Source organism: Ornithodoros turicata, chromosome 1, assembly GCF_037126465.1.
Source record: "Ornithodoros turicata isolate Travis chromosome 1, ASM3712646v1, whole genome shotgun sequence".
Taxonomy (NCBI): domain Eukaryota; kingdom Metazoa; phylum Arthropoda; class Arachnida; order Ixodida; family Argasidae; genus Ornithodoros; species Ornithodoros turicata.
Window position 1 is genome coordinate 169560936 of NC_088201.1, and position 24288 is coordinate 169585223.

Here is a 24288-nt window from a genome sequence, read left to right on the forward strand (position 1 = left end):
TTTTATTCTTATCTTCACAGCCAGGAATCTAACACTATCTGGCGTACTCGCTGGAACATGCCATTTCCAGCTCCAATCCAGCATTGAACTCTTGTGGTTTTCGAATGGAAGTTGGATGGTTTCAAAATGGAAATTCAACCTGCACTGACCCAGCACGGAAACTGCCGTGGTAGTTTTTTTCTTTTTTTTATTCTTATCTTCACAGCCAGGAATCTAACACTATCTGGCGTACTCGCTGGGACATCCCATTTCCAGCTCCAATCCAGCATTGAACTCTTGTGGTTTTCGAATGGAAGTTGGATGGTTTCAAAAAGGAAATTCAACCTGCACTGACCCAGCACGGAAACTGCCGTGGTAGTTTTTTTCTTTTTTTTTTATTCTTATCTTCACAGCCAGGAATCTAACACTATCTGGCGTACTCGCTGGGACATCCCATTTCCAGCTCCAATCCAGCATTGAACTCTTGTGGTTTTCGAATGGAAGTTGGATGGTTTCAAAATGGAAATTCAACCTGCACTGACCCAGCACGGAAACTGCCGTGGTAGTTTTTTTCTTTTTTTTTATTCTTATCTTCACAGCCAGGAATCTAACACTATCTGGCGTACTCGCTGGGACATCCCATTTCTAGCTCGAATCCAGCATTGAACTCTTGTGGTTTTCGAATGGAAGTTGGATGGTTTCAAAATGGAAATTCAACCTGCACTGACCCAGCACGGAAACTGCCGTGGTAGTTTTTTTCTTTTTTTTATTCTTATCTTCACAGCCAGGAATCTAACACTATCTGGCGTACTCGCTGGGACATCCCATTTCTAGCTCGAATCCAGCATTGAACTCTTGTGGTTTTCGAATGGAAGCTCGATGGTTTCAGGATAGAAATGCAACCTGCACTGACCCAGCACGGATACTGCCGTGGTAGTTTTTTTTATTCTTATCTTCACAGTCAGGAATCTAACACTATCTGGCGTACTCGCTGGGACATCCCATTTCTAGCTCGAATCCAGCATTGAACTCTTGTGGTTTTCGAATGGAAGTTGGATGGTTTCAAAATGGAAATTCAACCTGCACTGACCCAGCACGGAAACTGCCGTGGTAGTTTTTTTCTTTTTTTTATTCTTATCTTCATAGCCAGGAATCTAACACTATCTGGCGTACTCGCTGGGACATCCCATTTCTAGCTCGAATCCAGCATTGAACTCTTGTGGTTTTCGAATGGAAGCTCGATGGTTTCAGGATAGTAATTCAACCTGCACTGACCCAGCACGGAAACTGCCTCGGCAGTCTTTTTTTTTTCTAGGCTCATTCTTATGTTTGCGTGCGAAATACTGCTTCTCTATTGCAAGTCGTCAGTGTCCTTCAGTTTTCATTGTTTGACTCACATTGCAAAAAAAAAGTGTTTTCAGTTTTGGACCTATCGGTGCCCTATTTCAGTGGCCGCTTTGATTATGCTGCCCAACTGTTTCAGAACCATTTGCTGCAACATGATTTGAAAGTTTTTCGTCTGCACGGGCACTTGGGAAAGGTGTTGCGGTCGAGACCGTTAACGTATTTAAAAAATGCAACGGCTGTATTGCCTTCAGCATCCACCGCTTACGAACGAATGATCGCCAAAGGGGTCGTGTACAATGCCACTACAGATCATATTAAATGTCAGAGGACAAACAACAAGATAGTTTGTCTGGACGGCGGGTCATATGCCGAGATTATTCGCATTAGTTTTCGCCAAGAGGGTCAGGAAACGGTAAGTTCACTGACACTTTTGGAATACAACAGTGTTCGGAACACACCCGTAACAATATGCTACCTTTCGCAGTAGAGTTGGCATGTAGACGCATGCGTATGGCACTATATGAGCAGTTTGTGGTGACCAACTTGCCAAACAAGATTGAATATGAGTGATGACTGCCGTTGTGAAAAACAGTTTTTCATTTGTTGGTAAAATTTCTTTCATTGCATGTATCATTCAAGTTTTTAATTGTATTAGTAGTGCCACAATCTTGAGATAACCATTTATGTCTTTTCTAGCAGTTTCTTTTTTTGGAGTTTGGAGTATACTACAGCTGTCACATACAAGCGTACATTATTTGTATATGTTTTGCTATATATTGTATACACAAGTCTGTTCACCACTTGCAAGCACAATGTGCAAAACTATGCATGGGTAGAGAGCATACTTTACTTGAGGCACTCCTGCGTATTTCTATATCCATGCTCCAGGGGAAAAGAAGATTCCCTTTCACTCTCGTGCAGTGCAAAAAAAATATATATATGAATTTAAATGCAAGCAATTTAAAACTCGTCAGTTGCGTAGTTTGTGCCAATTGAAGTGTGTAGGAATTCAAAACGTTTCGAATAGAAGATATTTTAAATTAAGATTCTGTATTCAGTGCTCACCAACTTGCTCTATCCCTCGAATGTGTCTTTCATGATCTTCATCCTTTCATCTACGCATGGAGCAGTCCTATCCGCACAACATGTTTGCGAACATTAATTCAATTGACACAGTGGTCATGATGGTTCGATGCTAAACCAATTGCCCATTTCGTTCTTCTTCTGTGAAGGGGATCTTCATTGCACAACACGTCGGTTCAGATTGATCCAATTGGAAATCATTGTTTCTCATCGGCACCCAGTGAACTAATTACTTTATTTGGTTCTTGATTTCCTATGAATCTTCTTCACCACAACACCTGTTAGAGCGCTAAAACATGAAGCTATCTTTCCCTCAACACTTCTCATTACTTCAATGAGAAATACCTGCGTTATTCACGTTAAATGAATTGGGTGTCTCAGATATAATTGAATGTCATTGGTTCTTATTGGACAAATTAGTCCCCGGTTCCCTGGAAGACTCATTCACCACGACATCTGTTCGAGCGCTCAAACATAAGGCAGCTTTCCCGCAACACTTCTCATTACTTCAATGAGAAATACCTGCTATATTCACATTAATCGAATTGGATGCATAAATTCTCATTCAAACTCATTGAAATTGATGCGGGCGCTGAATGAGATCGGGTCTACTTTTTCCATCAGGGTAATTAACCTTTCAGTGTCCTGTGCGTTGTAATTAACCCTTTAAGACTCCTGTCTGTTGTAATTAACCTTTCAGTTTTCTGTACGTTGCAATTAACCTTTCAGTTTCCTGTGTGTTGGAACTAACCTTTCAGTTTCCTGTCTGCTGTAATTAACCTTTCAGTTTCCTGTACGTCGTAATTAACATATCAGCTTCCTGCCTGTCAGGAAATATGCGTTTGAACAATGCTATAACGACACTGCTTTTCGCGGCATATGTTAGAAGGTATGACCCATGGTTCACACAACTTTCTCATCCATCATTCTCGCCGACACGTGAGACAGCCACCTAATTACACAAAGTAGCAATCATCCTTTAACCTGTAAGCAACCTTTAAGTAAGTTCTTCAGAGAGAGCTGAAGCCAGAGCTCGGCTAACTAGGCAAAGTAGGGCTGGTTCATAACTATAAAGCGCGACAGGGACAAGGACGGAGAGAGATACACGACACGTAGGCGCACTTCCAACAAAGGTTTATTGAATAGCACACAGACTGCTTAAATGCTAACTGGAGACAGCCTTCTGAGGTCCCTGCCCTGCCATCTACCGGCACTTTTGCATACACTTGCTTAGATACGCTAGTTCTTTATCAGGCAACAGGATTGAGGAGTTACTGATACACGCATGCCCCAGTTGTGAGATTTTAGCTGCTTCGATTATCTCCCGCGTGGTCCTATCGGTACTGCCTGTGAAGCAGATAGATTGTTTCAATAGCGGTTCGCTGCCACACTAATTGCAAGGTAGAGCCATCCATCGCGTTTGTTGTCGACATTAAGCCTGTGTTCCCGCAACCGGTCATTGATGCAGCGTCCAGTCTGTCCCACATAGAATTTACCGCGCCACAAGAGTACTTGATACACAACCTATTCCTTGCATTCCACATATGGGGTTCTTTGGAGATCTTCCCGCTCAGTGCAGCTTACTGAACGACAAAGCTTCCCGATTTTATTTGGAGCAGAGAAGGCCATTTTAACACCAGCTCGCCCAGCCATCCTTGCTGCGAGACTTTATGCATGTGGGGAATGATTACGGTGGTATTTCGTTCTACTAGCGACCTCCTTTCAGAAGTTACGGGTGGACAACCCCTTGTGCAACGACTCCGGAGCAAGGCTAGCGGATAGTCTGATTCACGCAGCTTGAGAGCCTGTTCCTGAAGGCTGGCATCCATTAGGTGCGAAAAGGATTTGCATACCGCGTTGAGGAAACACATTGTAGCGATGCCTCTCTTTACTGACTTTGAATGGGCCGACGCGAACGGGAGGAGCGGCTTCTTGGCCCTAGCTAGCACATCCAACACGTGTGGATAGCAGTGAATCTCGCTTCTTATCTAAAAAACCGGATGCAATCGTCGCCCGGCAAGCTGAACCGCTATTGAAAACAACCCATCTGCTTCCCAGGCAGTACCGATGGCGCGTGAGATAATCGAAGCAGCTAAACCCCACAATCGGGGCATGCGGATATCAGTAAATCCTCATCCTGTTGTCTGATAAAGGACTAGCGTATGTAAGCACGTGAGGGGGGGGGGGCAAGAGGGGGCCAGATGTCCAGCTGGAGGCTCACAGGTACCATTTTGTTCCCAGAATGGTCACTTGAGAGTCAAGTTGGCAGCTTCCCACCCTTTGAGATTTCATCTTGTCCACACTTGCCATATATTGCCACGAATCATCATCGCAAAACTTCCAGGGCAGGCACGAAACGGTACATCTCATCCCGGCGCATGCTGAAGAAGAAGCAAGAAGCTTCCAGACACTCGCCTGCTGTCTGGCAAACGCACGTGCTCTTTCTAGACTTTTCGGCGCGACGCTTAAATGTTTGTGCGCTCCAAGCTGGAGCATTCATTCTTTGGACTCAGTTGTGTTCAGAGAGCTATCACTCTTGTGTTTTGCTACCAAGTAGTCTAATAAACCGTTCGCTGTTTATTTCGACGACTCGCCGACCCATTTCGCCTGGTGACAATATCCTTCTGGTTTTGTTTTGATCTATTGCTCTGATCAATTTTAGCACATGCGTGATCTCTTTTTAGTACCAGAGAAATGTCAAAAATACATCTCAACACCAACAAAAATTAGCTAAATAACTCGAAGAAAGACAACGAAAAAAAGGATCGAAAGAAGTGACAGGAAAAAAAAAGGAGAAAAGGTAATTGCAGAGGCTGATGCAATGTGAAGACGACACGGCGCTACAAATTCAAACTTCAACAAACGTCGAGAGCCGAGAGGAAGAGGAGAGGGTGAGATGCGAGAGAGGCAGGCCTGGCAGGCAGGCAGCAGCAGGCAGTGGCAGTTGGAACGTTGGAACTTGGATGCGTCGCAGCAAGTTGGTTTTGTCTTCAGTTGCCGTCGCAAGGATGGTGTATCTCCTGTGCAGTATTTTGGTGTGTTTTAGTGCGCTTTTTAAGACAATGCGATGACAATGATTCCTGTGCAACACATTGTCGATTTCCCGGAAGAGTTTTGACGCTAAGAAGACCGTAAACGCGTAAGGGCAAGAACGCACTGTGAAACGCCAATCGGACTGCACGTCGCGAATGTTTGCAGGTATGAGTGATGACCATGATGTTTTTGATTACTATTAATTAGATGTTCATTATTAGAAACTTGAGGAGCTTGAAGAGAAACAGGATGAGAAGATTCCGAACGTACGGTGAGAGGAAGGTGTATGTCGCGACCTGCATGGAAAACAGGAGTGTCATGTGTCATCTTCTCTAAGAAAAATACAAGATGTGAGGTGGCCAACGAACGAAGGCGTCCTGTGGTCCGTGATGCATCACACAGTCAGGCACATGCTTGTCTAGACACAGTGAGTGATAAGACTTATACTACGTAGTATGTACATGTAGAGATGTATTGATTATTTCGTTCGCTCCGTGTATGCTTTTGAGCAGAATAAACGGTATTTACTTGAGCATATGTGTATTTCTACGCATTATTTTCGGTCATGCATTCAGTGGTCCCAGCTGCTAAGTGGCCGGATCTCGGACCACTTAGCAGAGGGACCACTGGATCAGTTCCAGTGGTTTTCACTTCAGGTGGGATCATCGTGAAACTGGTTCCACTTTCAACTGGTCCAGTCACTAAGGGGTCCCACTGCCTCGGTCGGCAGCGTCCGCGCTGCGGCTTCATCTCACACAGACAGGGGGGAAAATACATTTCAATGTTTTTGAGTATATGTTTGAGAAAAAGCATGGCATCTTGAGAGACTGATCCTTTGATGCTGGCGTGGTTCCGCGGAAGTGACGGATCATGTAGACGTCTCCGGGACAGCAACTGAGAAAAAATTTCGTCCTCCGTGAGTTGACACTTTCATGTGCACTGGATATCTTCGTAGCTGTCGCTCACATCATCGAGTGAAGGCACGTTGCAGCGATCCAATAGCGTTCCTGTCCCAGGTTAATGCCGGACCGCATAGTAACACGTGCAACTCTCTGATGACCAAGATGTGGCCCGGGCATTAGTGCGCGTACGTGTGCTTATCCTTCTCCAGCTTGATGCTCGCCGTACAGTTTGCCGACGTCTAGCGCGAGCGCGCACGAGACAAGCTAGAAGAGGAACGAGGTACCACATCCTTCCAGTGACGCAGTCCAAATGACGATACTGATTCTCATTCACTGCTTTATCTGTGCGGGGGAAAGAACGCAGGTGAAATTTCGCTATCTACGTCATCCACTTGACCTTACCATATTCGCAGCTTCCGTACGGGTAGGAGTCCACGTCATTGTAGAGGTATCGTTCGTTGTCATCCGCCATCAGACTTCTTTTCACATTTCTGATGGTGTACATGCACGGTTTCTTTCCCACTAGTGACAACTGTTCATGCTATACGCTAGTGTGCTGGAATAAGGTATCGTGGTACGTATCATGGAGGAGGTGTTTGCGCACAATGTTCTTTCTGACCCCTTTAGCTCTTGCTATCTGTTCCCCCCCCCCCGGCTAATTTGATGGATACATTTTGGCGTTCAAGCATGTTACTTCCTCTATGGTATGCTACCCGTTTCACTTTTGAACGCGACAAGCCTACCGCGATCCTCTCGCTGTACAGTGGATGATTCCGATCGAAGGAAGACAAGTCTAAATGTTCGTCGGCGATCGCTCGTAACTGATATTCGTAGTCCTTGCAGAATAGGCCGAGCATCAGAGAATCCGTGTCAGAGTAGCAGGTAATCACCGACAAGTGAGCTTACTCAACAGGGCTTCATAGTAGTACGAGTACGTGGTTACTTCCTTCTTACTACTGGCCAATCTGCAGGAGGAAATTCGCATCACACTTTTCTTTTGCGCATTTCGTACATGACGCATCGGGGGACAAAATTTTACATGCGTACACATTCCACCCGACTCCCGAGGCGACTCGCCGTCTCCTCAGCGAAGGCTACTCGAATATCCCGCGTATTAATTTATTTAGTAGCGTTCTCCCGAAGACCGCATTATTTGGGATTTTAATAGAAATTTTTCTCGAACATCGGGCTCGAGGCGACGCGTCTGGCAACATTGGTCCTCGATGTAGGGACGCAGGAATGGTGCCCGACGAAATTTTAGAGTTCTGTGAAGTTTTGTCAACCTCATTCCCAATCTACAATAGAGCGTGAGAAGCGCGTAATGAACGACGTTACTCGACCTTGTCCTTGCAACGTTAGCAGCAGCTTTTTTGCTGTTCCCCGGCTAATACATTAACCCTTTGAGGAGCCCTCGCTGGAATGTGAGAGCCATTCCTTCAGGACGACCACGCCTTCTCGGGAGCCAGGGGGAAGTACCCGTCAGCGTGTGGATAGATTTTGATACTCCAAGTCGCACACGTAGCATACTTTAAAAGCGATAAAACCCCGCGCCGGGAACAAGTCAACAGACGACACAACACACAGGCACAGACTGACGAACAAGGATTTATTATCAACTTGGTTTATAGCCTCTAACCTAACCAACAACGCCCTCTTCAGCAAGTTCCCAGTACACCCCCAGCATGCCTAGTGACTTTTCTTATCAAAAGTATAAGACTTATCTTGCGTCCCTCCTCGTTTGAATCTTCCAAAAAACTTCTCGACTGGAGCAGTTATCAGCACTGAAGGCACACTCACGCACCTGGACCCCGCATTTTTTATACTTAAAGCTTCACGATATAATAAAGCACCGCCCTTATTACTCTTATATAAAATTTTTGTCTCATGGAATTTTGCAACACAACCCTGGCACCTTTTTAAATGCTCAACCAAGTTTCCATACCCCTGCTAACCGAATAACGATGTTCCTTTAACCTAACATTAATGCACCGGGATGTTTGCCGAATATATTCACGCCCGCAACTAAACGTATGCAATAAACAACCCCAACTATACAGTCCACAAACTGATTTTCATGACTTATAGAGCACCGAGGTAACTGCTCCTGATTTACCTTCCTAATCAGTGATCTTAAGCCGGGTTTTTTACGAAAGACTACTTCAACATTGTACTTGCTAGCTACTTTTTTTATCCTGTGAGAGCTTTATGGGTATATGTAATTACCCCAAAGTTCCTTCTTTCAGGGCTTTCGGTTTTTTGCCACTACTTATTTCTCTGATGATTCTGTTTAGGATATCCCTAATGATGTTCTCAGGATATCCTGCTTCTTCTAACCTCTGAATTTAGGGAACATCATTAGGGATATTCCTAAACAGAATCATCAGAGAAATAAGTAGTGGCAAAAAAACCGAAAGCCCTGAAAGAAGGAACTTTGGGTAATTACATATACCCATAAAGCCTCTCACAGGATAAAAAAAGTAGCTAGCAATGTACAATGTTGAAGTAGTCTTTCGTAAAAAACCCGGCTTAAGATCACTATTAGGAAGGTAAATCAGGAGCAGTTACCTCGGTGCTCTATAAGTCATGAAAATCAGTTTGGGGACTGTATAGTTGGGGTTGTTTATTGCATACCGTTTAGTTGCGGGCGTGAATATATTGGGCAAACATCCCGGTGCATTAATGTTAGGTTAAAGAACATCGTTATTCGGTTAGCAGGGGGTATGGAAACTTGGTTGAGCATTTAAAAAGGTGCCAGGGTTGTGGTTGCGAAATTCCATGAGACAAAAATTTTATATAAGAGTAATAAGGGCGGTGCTTTATTATATCGTGAAGCTTTAAGTATAAAAAATGCGGGGTCCAGGTGCGTGAGTGTGCCTTCAGTGCTGATAACTGCTCCAGTCGAGAAGTTTTTGGAAGATTCAAACAGGAGGGACGCAAGATAAGTCTTATACTTTTGATAAAGATAAAGTCACTAGGCATGCTGGGGGTGTACTGGGAACTTGCTGAAGAGGGCGTTGTTGGTTAGGTTAGAGGATATAAACCAAGTTTGATAATAAATCCTTGTTCGTCAGTCTGTGCCTGTGTGTTGTGTCGTCTGTTGACTTGTTCCCCGGCACGGGGGTTTTATCGCTTTTAAAGTATGCTGTACCGAACAGCCCAATTTTTAACCATTTTCGATGCACACGTAGCCGTATCGCACGTCCGAATCCGTGAGTGACGCATAAAATCTACGGAGCTAAAGTCCTCGACCCATTCGAAATCGCCGACGGGGAGGTGCTTTATCATACTGAATCCGAAAAGATTGTTGCAATATATGTACGATATGGTACACCTCCTCTTTATCGGGATCGTAGCCACTGCACATAGGGTTGTTAGCCCGTAAATGACGCCTGCTCGCCTGACAGAGCCCGCCCGTAACACCCGATTCAATGGTCCGGTACATGACCTCGTCGATGGTCAGTTTCAATTTTGCCTTCGTGTAATTTAGAGCGCATTGCCATGAATAGGATGCCAGAGAAACACAATGAAGCAATTCCAAACCGCGCGCGTCGTAGCACAGGCGTCGGAAGTGCTGCATTATGTTAGCATGTAATAGGGCATCCGTTTTGAGGTACAATGCATTAGAATCCCGCAGATTCGAGCATCCAAAACGTTCAAATACGTGCAGCGCGTACTGATAGTCGTCGTCGCTTATATCCTCCCCCGTCAGATCGTTTCGGAATGCGGATTTTGCTGGCAGAGCCAATTCGTCGTACACTGCGAAAGCGCTAACATGGCTGTACGGGAATACACCTTTACGAAGCAAATTTCGTTGTCATCTCCAAATACCTGCTTCAGGCATTGGAACGCCTCCTCGCCCCCCGCATTGATTTGATGATTTCCACGAGCTCTCCCAGCGACGAATTTAGGTACTGCATGGTATCTCTGAATAGGAAGGTGCCAATTTCGAACGATCGATTTTTTTTCATGGAACTGGCCATGATGAAGGAGCGCGCTTCCACCAGAGAAGGTGAAATTCCCGCAGCAGTCCGGCCAAATCGTAGGCCAGATTGTGCACCATGATGGGCAGTTTTCTCTCGTCGTGCACGCCGCGTTACAGGAGTTGCACAGCGTCGCGATGTCATTTGTTTCGCCGGCAGTACAACGCTTGGAATGGTCGTGATGCCGGACACGGGGTACATCTTGCGTGAACTCCCGCCTACTGTACGCGCAGTGGGTGGCAGCTCTGTGCTGGTCCTGTTGCTCATCATTCAGCACCATTGCGGAGGCAGGTGTTCAGGGCGACCATCTCGTTCCGCATTTCCATCAAAGCTTTCACGCACTGCCTCGCAGAATCTTTACCGTGGTGCGTCATCATGCGCATCACCTTCGAGTCGTGGTGCGCGCGAGCACGGCACAGAAGCTAGAGGTGACGTGACGCTGCGTGCCAACACCACTGGGCGCGAGTACGCTCTCCGTGTCCAACGCGACGACGTAGTTCTACTGCTGCATGTACTCTATTTTAGTAAATTCTACAAAAGTTTTGGCCGGTCCACAAAATTCCAATATGATTTCCTTTACGTTCGCGCACAGGCGACGATGTTTCGCCATGCTCTCTTCCTTCAGGAAAGAGCGCGTGCAGCGCTCGCATAAGAAATGCTTGTCTTTCCTAATCAGTAACGGCTCGAGGGACTTGATTCCGCAAAAAAATGCTGGTTTATAGCCAATACGTGAATTTTCTTTTCATACTCGAGTTTTGGGGGTTGGGACGCGTGCACTCCATGACCGATGTACTCATACACGTACACGGATATCTTGTTTCTGTCTTCGAATTCGTCCAGGTCAGTGTAGGAAACGGGGAAGCAACTATGCCACCAATACTCCGACGCATAATTTTCATTTTTTTTTTTTACATGTATTCAACTCTGTGGATGCAGGAGGGCGAGCGTATTGTATTTAAAACACTGTTAGCACGTTCCTGCGTTTGGCCAAATGAGTGGGAAGTGCCCTATTGCATCCGAATGTTTTAGTTTTCACAGCGGAAATGCACATTTGAACGTTTTGGACGTCAGTGGAGACGAACGCACTCCCTTCCCGCTGATAATTTTCGACGCGCCTGTGGACTCCTGAATCACGTCCATTAGGGAATTCGCGATGGCTCCGTCGCTGTGGACTTCGTGAGCAAACGCCATAAAGTGGGCGATATGTGCGATTGTCTCCCCCGCATTTCCTTTATCATTAAAACATTAGAACAAATACAAACCTAAAGGGTATTCTTTGTGCTCTCAATATAGCAACCATATCGTGAAAGTGAATCGTTAAATATTGTCGCAAATCTCTACTTTCCTGATCGTGAACAGATGTCAATAGCACAAACCTTTTGACGATACCTCTAAATGCAGTGTCAGTCTTGTAGAAGGGCAGGAAGGATATATCCACGTCGGGGTGCGATCGCATCACATAAGCAGACAGTGTAGGAGGTGCGCCGTCCCGAGAATCGTCTTCCGATTCATCCTCGATATCGTGAGGGTCAAAAAAGCAGAATACACACCTAGACACTGAAAGTAAAGGAGCCGTAAGAAATCTGCAACAAGCGAGGCGAATAATTTACTTTTGAAGCGAGTTGAAGCAGACTGTCCCCCCCCCCCCCATGCGGGCGATCTCGCGGGTTATAAACCAGCAGCCACGCTGCATGTCAGAACACGTTGGAGCCATCTGTTGCATATCCAAACTCGCGTACTCCCATGCTTTGGTGGTCGTAAATCATGTTTTCCGAGAAATGAGGTCACGGAGCTTCATCGGCCGCGCTGCATATCCCAACACAATGGGACTATCTGTTTTATATCAAAGCTCGCGTAGTCCCATGCTTTGGAGGTCGTAAATCATGCGTTTCGAGAGATGAGGTCATGGGGCCACGCAGTCACGCTGCAAGCCCCAACACATCTAGGGCGTCTCTTTTGTCTCAAAGTTCGCGTACTCCCATGGTTCGAGGGTCGTAAATCACGTTTGTCAAGAAATTAGGTCATGTAACCTCAGCCACCGCGCCACATGTCTCAACACGTTGGGCCATCTGTTTATATCAGAGCTCGAGTACTCCCATGCTTTGGAGGTGGTAAATCACGTTCTCCGAGAAATGAGGTCATGGAGCTTCAGCAACAACGTTGCATGTTTCAACAAGCTGGGGCCATCTGTTTTATATCAAAACTCGCGTACTGCCATAGTTTGGAGGTCGTAAATCATGTTTGTCGAGAAATCAGGCCATGGAGCCTCAGCAGCCACGCTGCACGCCCCAACACGTTCGCCCATCTGTTTTGTATTAGAGCTCACAGTTTGAAGATCGTAAATGATGTTTCCGAGAAATTAAGTCACCTAGCTTCAGCAGCCACGTCCGAGGCCGCGCGTATTTTTTTAAATTCCGTGTTAGCGCCGCGAAGCAACTGTGGCTATGAGTGGCGTACAGACGTGGACAGATGGAGAGAGGACAGCAGGAAGGAGTGGGGGACAGGGGGGTTAGTATGCGTCCTGGGCCGACTTCAGGGGGAACTGTGCCGACATTCGTCTAGAAAGTCTTCGGAAAACCCAGGGAAAACCTCAGACAGCACAGCCGATGACAGGATTCGAACCCATGTCACCTCCCAGTCTCGGCGTGGAAAGCGATCATCCTATCCACTATGCCACGGGAGCTGGTGGCCGCGCGTATTAAAAAAGTAAACTGTTCTGCCTGATAAGACAAGTCTATCTTAAGAAAACAAAATCTCTACGAGCCCACGTCAAAGCGGACTGCCTGCCATAGCCTTCTCGTTTCTACATGCCGAAACAAGCTTTCTGTATCCAAAACAAAGGGTTCGCTATGCACTTTGGTTTCCAAGAAGTTTCAAATGTCCTTCGCAGCTAACATGCGCGCTCGCCGTTTATCACGGGCTGTTCCTATATTATTGTGTAAACATAATCGCACCATCCTTGCACCCCTCGAGGGGTGCTTTATATAGAAGTTGCGATATATACAACTCATTTGAGGTCTGTGAAGCTACTTGTTCATTCGTCGTCAACTCCGGGTGAATCGCACAACGAGAAAGGTATGTCTCACTATTGTCTTCAAGATGAGGAAAGTTAGGTAACACTTGTCCTCATTTTCAGTTCATTGGCGTGCGTAGAAACTTCCACTGAACTGGATAAACTAAAGAAACCCGGTGATGGGGACATTCAGAAAATAAGCATTGTTCCGAAGAACGAAAAGCTCGATGTGTTGGACTTACACAAGGTGGACACTATGTACAGGGAGCCCGTGTACGTAGAACTCCTGATGGAAAACGATAAACGCATAAAGGTGTACCTACCCAGTCGTTTCAAGCGACTCGCAGATGAAGATTTGCAAGAAATGCGAGAATTACCAGATCTGAAACTAGAGAAGAAGGAGAGATTCAGGATGGTAAAAGAGTCGCATCGCCCGACATCATCTTTACTCACGCGAAGAAGAAGTGACTGCGAGACCAGCGATAGTCCACGTCCTATATGTAATCATCAGTAAAATAAAAATACCTGTATTTTTTATTTTAAGAGAAAAAATGTTGTATTGTTGTGATGGATTAGGAAGATAGGCTGGTATGATGGGAAGCTATATTGATAGGGAGCTATAGCGCGTATTCATCGACTAAGCAAGTATAGTTTGTGGGGAGCTATAGAGAATAAAGGACACCACGCTTTTTTTAAGCAACAAATAACTCTTCTAGCATCTTTATTGATTTTAGGTCATTAGCAGTGAGATTATTGGAAAACAGGGATACAATGCTCTTCAGTGATTTCCCTTTCACCAACAATGTCGCCACGATTCAACAGTACACACCACACATTGGAGAATACAGGCTTTGAATACAGACATCATTATATTCGTTGACGGCGAGGCGTTTCAGCTAGGGTTCGATTGACGGCAATCCGAAGGAATCAAACTAGATCAGGTCATCCTTCATTTTCAGGTCTGAGGTCGTATCAAACGCATTGAACAGCGAGCAGTTTACATGTACCAAGCTGCCCGCAAGGCATGCGTCATGCGCTTCATTCCACATATCGGTACAGGAGGCTGATTTTGATAGGCTCTTTGCCCCAATGTATGGTCTGAAGGCTGCCTTTTTAGGCCTTTCCTTGGGCGGCTTCACTTTGGTGCCAAAATTCATGTCGACAATCTGACGTCTGATACGACACATGTTGACGGCGCCCCTTTAGGTTGCTAAATATCAATGCGAGGAGTGTTGTCAACAATGTGGCGGAGCTGGAGTCAATATAACTTGCATTCTATCCTGACATTACAGTAGTTACTGAAACTTGGTTGAACGAAAGCATTCAGATAACGATATCTTTCCTGATGGATTCAGCGTTTTCCGCCGTGACCGTGGTTCACGTGCAGGCGGTGTAGCCATACTTGTTAAGGAGTGCGTCTCTGCATCAGTTGTTGAACATGACCACGGGTGCGAGATGGTTTGGGTTGCTGTAAAGAGTCACACTTGTTCGATTTTGTTGGGAGGATTCTACAGGTGTCCTCCAGCAAGTACAGATGTACTTCATGAATTATCCCACTTTCTCCACACGAAATCTAAGGAAATTCCATCTGTGATTTGGCTGGTGACTTCAACCTCCCGCTAATCGACTGGAAAAACATGTTGCCTGCAGTTGGATGTGAACACTCTCGGCTCTTAACTGATATCGCTTTTGAAAACAACTTATCGCAGGTGGTATATGCTCCCACGCGTAGGACCAACGATGACGAGTCGTTGATTGACCTCGTTTTCTTATCTCACGCTGCAGCAAAGACGTTAATTGATGTGTCGATCGCAGACGGAATATCTGACCACGATGCAGTTGTTTGCACATTGAACATGTCAGTTAACTGGGGGACAAATATTGAGACCAACAAATATCGTGACTTCAGCAGGGCAAGTGATACTGATGTTGTGGACATGTTGGAAGAATCTTTTGACCGATTTGTTGTAGCTTGCGAGGATACCGCAGTCTCTGTTGACAAAAGGTGGCTTTTCTTTAAGAATTTGGCCCTGGAGTGCATCGAAAAGTTTGTGCTTTTGCGCACAGTGAAGCGGAAGAAGCGTAATCCTTGGGTAACACATGAGATTTTACAGTTGAAACGTAAAATAAATAGGATAGAAAGGTTCCATCCAGGGCACCAAGGCTCACTCCCGGTACTGCGTCAAAAATTGCGTGCACTAGTACGCCGTTCTCGTTTCCACTTCTTTAATGTTACTATGCACAACACTCTTAAACATAATCCAAGACGTTCTGGCGTCATCTGGTTAAAAAGGACAATAAGATGAAAGAGATTAAACTCAATGTGGTGGCAGTTGTCGACGGCGCGAGAATCGCGGATGAATTCACGGGTGGTTTGCCTCTGTGTACACCAATGACGACTGTACAGAACCACCTTTCTCTTCTACCTGCTTTGGTCTGAGCGATGTCGAAGTGTTCACAGAAGGTGTCTTAGATAGGCTCCTCCGGCTGGACACGAAGAAGGCGTGTGGTCCAGACGGGATACCCAATGCTTTTTTACAGCGGTATGCAGAGTGGTATTCAAAGTTTCTTTGTGTCATTTACCAACCCAGTTTAAGATCGGGTAAATCCCGTCTGACTGGAAGGTAGCCAAAGTGGTACCAATATTTAAAAGCGGTGATAAATCAAACATTACTAACTATAGGCCGGTATCACTACTAAGCACTAGTAGCAAAGTTCTGGAACATATTGTCTTCAAACAGATAATTAGCGTTTTGAAAGAAAGTTATTTCTTGGTGAAAGAGCAGCACGGCTTTAGGCGAGGTTACTCCACAGTTACACAACTTGTACACATAGTTCATGACTTTGCCCCTGTTGTAGACAAAGGTGGTCAAACGGACGTTGTGTTTTTAGATCTATCAAAGGCATTCGACAGAGTTTCGCACACTAAGCTGTTGTATAAATTGAAAAATATAATAAGTAATGATCATATACTGCAATGGTTTCACTCGTACCTTACTAATCGTAAGCAGTTCGTGAGTGTTGGTGGAGCCCATTCGCATCCCTTGGCAGTTGTCTCCGGAGTACCACAGAAGTCCGTTCTTGGACCGTTGCTGTTTCTAATTTTTATAAATGACCTTTACATCGCTAGTCAGGGAATCCAGTGTCGTTTCTTTGCTGATGATTGCATTTTGCATTCTAGTATAATCACTACTAACGACCAAGTCAAATTAAACAACTGTCTTCAATCTATTGTTACGTGGTGCGAAATGTGGCAGATGGAGCTCAATGTGAAAAAGTGCGTGTTCATGTGTGTTACAACGAAGAAAACCTCGTTGTCCTTTCCGTATAGCATTAACACTACTGTGTTGAGTAAAGCGGAGAACCAAAAATACCTTGGTGTATCAATAGCATCAAACCTAAGCTGGGCCGAGCATGTTGAAAAAGTTACTACCAAAGCATCCCGTAAACTTTGGTCACTGAGGAGGACGATGCGCCACTGTACGTCTGCAACGAAGCTGACGGCTTAGACTACGTTAGTGTGGCCAATTTTAGAGTATGCGGATATTCTTTGGGATGCCTACGTACAGACGCATACTAACATGCTCCTTACACCAGTACAGGTACGTGCTAAGTGCCCACGGTTCTTCCTTTTTGACATGTCCTGTATATTACCTGATAGGAACGGGTACTCCCATTTCGTACTAGCTCACCTCTGCCTTGACTCACACTCCACACCTAAATGCACACCAGTGAATGAAGGATGAACGCAATATGGGCATACTACCGTCACAAAATTCTCATGTGATTAAGAGTGTTGTTATCAGCATCATTACAAATGATTCTAATGTGCATGAATCTGTCACTCGAAAGCCCACAGGAAAGAGTGCCTAGATGCTGTTACAATGCAAGACACCACGGCACTCATTTACATTTGGAAAGATTGAAGCATGTTTCCTTCACATCATCACCAGGAGGATATGTGGCGCCTCAAGCGTACTAGTTTTACTGCATAACCGGCACAAAATGCCTGTTACATATGATACACCTTGTTATTGTCAGCAGAGTAATAGTGTGATAACGACGACGACGATGCCGGCAGTATTTAAGCCGTGGATGAGGACAATAAAGTTGCCTTTTTGGATTCAAGTCGCTGGCCGTGTATGACACGTTTCACATGGTGGCAGCGCCTTTCGAACATACACGTCATGGAGAACGCATCAGGTTCATCGCGGGTTGAAGAACCGAGCTACACTCCTACGTCCACCGCGCCGGTGGCTCCTGTCATGACGAGTCTACTTCCACCGCCCAAGCCGTTGGATATTTCCGGTGACATGTGGCAAGCATGGAAGACTTGGAGAGCAGAGTATGATCTCTTCGCCGTTGCAACCCACCTCACCCAACAACCTAGCAAGGTACAGGCAGCAACATTTTTGGTATGCATCGGTGACGTAGGGCGGCGGATCTTTGATACGTTCGTATTCGAAAATGAGGCCGACAAGCAGAACGTTGAGGTCGTTCGAACGAAGTTTGAGGCCTACATGAAGCCAACAGTCAACCTGACCTACCATGAATTTGTCTTTGGAAAACGGGACCAGAAGGAAGGCGAGAGGTTCGACGACTGGCTCACAGAACTCAGGACGCTGGCTCGGAACTGTGAGTTCGGCGACTTCGAACAAAGGATGCTGAAAAGCCGTATAATACTGGGAGTCAAAGACCAACAACTACAAAGAAAACTCATAAGCGATAATCCAAGCTTCACGAAGGTCCTCGAGTGCTGTCGAACCCAGGAGATGTCAAAAGAGCGCTTTATGGAAATACGCAAAGAGAAGGTGCCTGACGGGGCAGAAGTAAACGGTTTAGCAACTTGCACATCCTGCGGGAATTGTGGCTACAAGGAGCATCGCTCAGGGAACTGCCCAGCACTCGGAAAACAATGCAGCAAGTGCGGACTTCGAAACCACTTCGCCAAGGTCTGCCGCGGACCGCCATGGAGGACCCGGAAGCCACAGAAGACGAATCCCAGGAAAGGGAAGAAGCTGAACGAGGTTCGCGTAGAGACATCTCAGAGTGAGAGCGACGAAGACTACCTGCTCTGTCACGTGTCGGTTGGCAGTGTCCAAGCAGATGACCGTTGGACGACGGAGATAAGCATCGAGCAGGACAAGTTACGCTGCAAGATGGACACAGGAGCAAATTGCTCAGTGATCCCTTTGAGGCTGGTGAAGATGATCACGACGAAGCACGTCATGAAGAGCCGTGCAGCACTGAAGACTTTCTTCGGGTTCAGTAAGCGAGCTGTTGGAAAAGTTGTCCTTGAAGTGTCGACACCGCGCAAAAGGGTTCTCGAAGATTTCTTCGTTGTGGATGAAGACGTACAGACAACGCTTAGTGGAAGCCTTTGCGAAAGGCTTGGTCTTCTCAACCGAGTCGGATCCCTCGGCGCACAGACACAGAATAACGCTGCTCAGTTTGACCCGGCCAAAATGTTTGAAGATGTCTTTATTGGTCTGGGGAAACTCAGGGGAGTCAGGTATCGGATGAAGTTGCGACCCGGATCACAAGGCATAGTACGGCCGGCACGAAAGGTTCCGCTAGCACTCAGGGATAAAGTGAAAGCTGAACTCCAAAGGATGGAGGCTGATGGAGTCATTGAGAGGGTCAACGAGCCCACCGACTGGTCCAGCTACATGGTGGTCGTCTCCAAACCAGGAAAGCTGAGGATCTGCATGGATCCGGTCGACCTTAACAAAGCCCTACGGCGGGAGCACTATCCCATGAAAACTCTGGAGGAGGTGGCATCCAAGCTGGCGGGAGCAAAAATTTTCTCCACGCTGGACGCATCGTCGGGATTCTGGCAGATTCCTCTCGATGAGGACAGCTCGAGAATATGCACCATGAGCACACCATATGGGCGGTACCGTTTCACACGAATGCCTTTCGGGATTTGTACCGCGCCTGAAGTCTTCCAGAAGGCCATGAATGATGTACTGGAAGGCCTCCCTCATGTTCAAGTCGTGATGGATGATATCCTGGTGTGGGGTACCGACAAGGAAGACCACGACCAAAACTTGCAACGTCTGCTCCAAAGATGCAGAGAAGTCAACCTGAAGTTAAATCTGAAGAAATGTCAGTTTTCAAGAACTGAAGTTAAATACCTCGGACACATACTCACGACGGAAGGGTTGAAAGTCGACCCAAACCGGGTTGAAGACATCAGGGCCATCGCACCGCCAAAGAACGTACATGAGCTCCGAACGTTTTTAGGAATGATTACCTACGTTTCAAGCTTCATTCCGAGACTTTCTCACCACACATCAGAGCTCCGAGAGCTCCTTAAAAAAGGCAATGCATGGGTATGGACTGAAGTGCACCAAACTGCCTTCGAGCATTTAAAGGAAGCTCTCACCAAGACGCCAGTTCTGGCTTACTACCAGCCTGGAAAGCAAATCACTCTATCTGTAGACGCCAGCCAGTACGGCATGGGGGCCGTTGTGATGCAAGAAGGAAAACCCCTAGCCTATTCATCAAGATCCTTCACAGGGGCACAAGAAAAATATGCACAAATCGAAAAAGAAATGCTTGCGATTGTACATGGCTGCAAGAAATTTCACCACTACATATTCGGACAACACACAGTCGTGGTAGAAACTGATCATAAGCCGCTGCAGGCCATCTTCGCAAAATCTCTGCATGAGTGTCCTCAACGCCTACAGCGCATGAGACTTTGTTTGCAAGCCTACTCATTGGACGTAAGGTACAGACCTGGCAAAGAACAGCTTCTGCCAGACGGCCTGTCAAGATTTCCAACAACAGAAGTCATGGACGAAACGGACGAGATGCTTCAAGTAAACACCCTACAGGAACTTCCCATTGCACAAAGGAGACTGCAACTCATAAGGGAAGCTACAAAAACAGATGAACAGCTGCAGCTTCTTTCCAAGTACGCAGACTCTGGTTGGCCTGTACATCGAGGGCAGGTTCCCAGCCTGGCAGTGGAATTTTGGCCTCACAGAGAAGATATCCACATGGAAGATGGCATTGTTCTGCGCTCGGACAGGGTCGTCATTCCGTTTTCGATGAGGAAGTCTGTTCTCAAGCACCTGCACGCCGCGCACGTCGGTAAGGAAAAGATGAAAAGAAGAGCAAGATGCACCGTGTTTTGGCCAAAGTTGAACGATGCCATCGACAAGGTCTGCGACAACTGCGCCGAGTGTCAAGCAAACAAGCCGAGGAACAAGAAAATGCCAATGTTGTCTCATGAGATCCCGAGGTTGCCATGGGAGCGTGTTGGGCTGGACCTGTTCGCACACGGCCACAAGATGTACATAATCATGGTTGATTTTTATTCATTCTACTTCGAGGTTCAGGAACTACAAACTGCAAACGCCCGCCAAATCAACAACTTCTGCATGAAAGTATTCGCCACCCATGGGCTGCCGGTAACTTTGGTGAGCGACAATGGTCCTCCGTTCAGCAGCTATGAGTTCAAGCAGTTCTTGGAACACCTCCAGATTCGTCATATTACAGCTAGCCCCTACCATCCGAGAAGTAACGGCATGGCGGAGCGTGCCGTGCAAGAGGCCAAGAAGCTTCTTCGTAGGACATCGACGGCTGAGGAGTTTTATTACGCACTCTTGGAGTGGCGTAACAGTCCACGCGACAGTGTCTTGAAGTCTCCGGTACAACGGCTGATGAGTCGCCAAACCCGAACCTTGGTACCCTGCGCTACGGAGCACTACAAGCCTGTTGTGGTTCCACCGGACACCGTGAGAGAAAGACTCAGCGAGATACGTCAACAGCAAAAGAAATTCTACGACCGAGGAACACGGCCGCTCCCTGAAGTGGAAAAGGGGTCAAGAGTGACCATCTACGACACGAATAAGAAAACGTGGTCTCCAGCCATCGTCGTAGGACATGCAACCAGCCCAAGATCATATGACGTTTCCACCCAAGATGGAGTTACCAGGACGAGGACCAGGGAGCATCTCAGAATGCAAGCACCCATGGATCATGTGGAGGCGGAAGACTCATCGGCTGGAGAAGTGCCAGCACCCCCACGCAGAAGCACAAGGGCGAAGAAACAACCGAAACGCTACCCGGACTGATTTCTATTAGTGTCATTTTATACGTTTATTCTCACTTGGTTTCTTGTTTGAAGAAAGGGGGATGTCAGCAGAGTAATAGTGTGATAACGACGACGACGATGCCGGCAGTATTTAAGCCGTGGATGAGGACAATAAAGTTGCCTTTTTGGATTCAAGTCGCTGGCCGTGTATGACACGTTTCACAGTTATTTAGTTTGTTTCAGGAAAGGAATTATTTAACGCAATACGTGAAGAAAACTAATTGTCGTGAACCCTGAACGTGAATTGAACGTGACTAACCCTGCTTAAATGCATGAAAAACATGTCATTGTAAGAGTAGAAACCATTGCTTCAGAAATATTGTGGTTGTGTGTGCGGAATTTTTCCTTTCTTCTAAAGCAGAGTTTCGCACTACCACTACCTCTGTTTCTTTTTTTGTAACCCTGCCCCTCCCACTTTTTTTTTGTAAATGGTGCTGCAAGTTCAATAAAGTGTATTGAAATAACTATATGCCCTTCATGTGTGCCAACATAGATGTGTTTGCCCAAAATCTGTAAAACTGTTGTTCATGTTGGGTGCTATTAACTTGCAAACCATGCCCCTTCCCCATACGTCACGTATTAATTTCTAGAATACACCAGCTGAAGACATCGCATGTTCATCACTGGCTATTGAAGTTAGGTGGTCAGCCATGCAAAAATATCTATGTTATTTTTCTGCGTATTAAGCAATGTCCCACATTTCTGCTCCCAGACTTTGTCCTTGATGATGCAGTACACCACATTCACTACACTAATATACTGTCTGGTTGTGTAGCTTTGTGCTGACACAGCTGAATGGATATGTCGGCTTTTGCAAAGTTACAACTGCCAAAGTGCCTCAAAAGATAACAGAAAATGTCGAAGTAAGATATACAATCCTGTATTTCCTAAAAAGTAATAGCAGCACATTGTAGATAAGATGCATCTGATTTCAAGTTTCATTCTTTTCTTTATATGAGCTTATTTGCATTGCATTCATTTGTCCATTGCAGCCTTCCACTTACTGTCCAATACATATCAATACAGAAAGCTAGGAGACAATGATCAGTGCTGCTGTTTGCTTTGATATTCCACGGTGTTGTTTCTCAAGAAATAGCACAATCTCTCAGCACACAGTTGTGCGGTTTATAGCTGCGTAACTACGCAGTGCACAAATGCATGGGGCACATGCACAAATTTTTCATAGCTTTACCATCTGTATTTCAGGTTGTCTGCAATACAGGACAGTGTAGAAAACTGGGAACAGTCAGAGAACTATAGCATGACTTAAAAGCTAAAAAAGAAAATTCTCAAGAACTATATACTACTCTATACTCTAATACTAATACTAATACTCTCTGTATAGAGCTGCTGATGTAATCGTGCAATACCTTAATTTGCACAATTGGACAGTGACAGTTCTCAGAGCAGCCTTGCCAAAGGAGAAGCAGAGGTCACACGGGCCTCTCGTGTGATTTTACTGTCAAAGTTCAGCTATCTGTGTCAAAGTGAAGTGGTAACTGCAACTGCATCACCATAGAAATTCTTCCTGAACAAAAAGCCTAAATTGAAAGTCTCAGATGGCATATTATAGCATAGCATAAGCTGTGGGGAGTTTTTAGGCATTGGTGGTGGTGATTGTTTGGCATGTAATGGTGCCATGATAATGGAAGTGAGGTTGTTTACAATGCAAGTATGAAGTCAAGAGAGGAGCTCATAAAGAATGAGCGCAGAAAAATACGCACGCACACACACATATATTGGGTGGTGATGGGGTGGGCGATTCACCGCCGCTGAGGCGGTACACTGCCCTATTTCGCGTTGGGGGAGGATGAAGGGATGATGATGGGGCTTTCAAAGAGCTGTCGCCAGACCGGTGGAGCACAAGTACTCCGCCAGAAGACGAAGGCCCTGCGTCTGGTGGGCAGCGTTCGACCACGGACCGAGGATCTTCGCTAGGTTGAACGGCCGCTTGTCAATGCGTTGCATAGAGAGTCCCATTAGGGCACGCTCGTGGTGGTATTGCCCACAAGCCAGGATGACATGGCTGAGGTCGCCGTGCACTCCACAAGTGGGGCAGAAGGAAGACAAGGTGGAGCCGAGACGGTGTTGAAAGGCAGGTGTAAAGGCAACGTTGAGCCTCATGTGGTGGAAGAGAGTAGTTAAGGGGAGGAAGGAAGTCGCGGAGGAAGGACGAGAGAAAGCGTGGGGTCTACATCAGAGAGAAGGGAGTGAGCTATGTCGTGTTCCCACTGAGCCTGCATCTTGGGACCGGTGAGTGTCGAGAGGAGGTGTCTTCGGTCGCCCGACGACATCATTATCGGGGAAAAAGCTGCGTGCTGATGGGCGTTCAATGCGACTCTGTCTGCTTCTTCGTTGCCGCTGATACCGACATGTCCGGGGATCCACTGCAATACTACGTGTGCCCTGCAATGGTCGCCTTCTTGTAAGCTTGCAGGATGTCAAAGGCAACAGGACCGAGGAGTCCACGTATCCCCAAGTTGGCCACACACTGGAGCGCGGGTCTTGAGTCTGCAAAGACGACCCAGGACTGACCTGGACTAGCTGATATTTTTTTGCATAGCAAATAGAATGGCGTAAAGCTCGGCACACGTAGACGATACTCTGTGAGAAAGACGGTGACCACAGGAGACTGACTGAAATGGAATGACAAATGCCGAGGACGATCCACCCCGAGTAGATGACCCGTCAGTGAAAACTGATGTTGACGCCGTGTAGTTGTCGTTCATCATGCCCAGGGTAAGCTGCTTGGCGACACACGGGGCTGTATCCCTTTTCCTTCCATGCAGGCCAGGAACAGTTAGGCGGGTGACTGGGCTTAACACAGACCATGGAGGGGCACTG

The 24288-nt window shown here is 46.4% G+C and overlaps 1 protein-coding gene across 1 annotated transcript; it reads left to right on the forward strand.

Annotated features, from left to right (window-relative positions):
• Window positions 1-17524: 17524 nt before the first annotated feature.
• LOC135389608 (uncharacterized protein K02A2.6-like) lies at window positions 17525-21424 on the forward strand. Its single transcript, XM_064619645.1, has one exon. It carries the CDS (start codon window positions 17525-17527, stop codon window positions 21422-21424), a length of 3900 nt encoding a protein of 1299 aa, XP_064475715.1.
• Window positions 21425-24288: the final 2864 nt, after the last annotated feature.

What these genes read in the sequence shown, in the direction of transcription:
- LOC135389608 (XM_064619645.1), top strand. Translation starts at nt 17,525, where the DNA reads ATGGAGAACGCATCAGGTTCATCGCGGGTTGAAGAACCGAGCTACACT.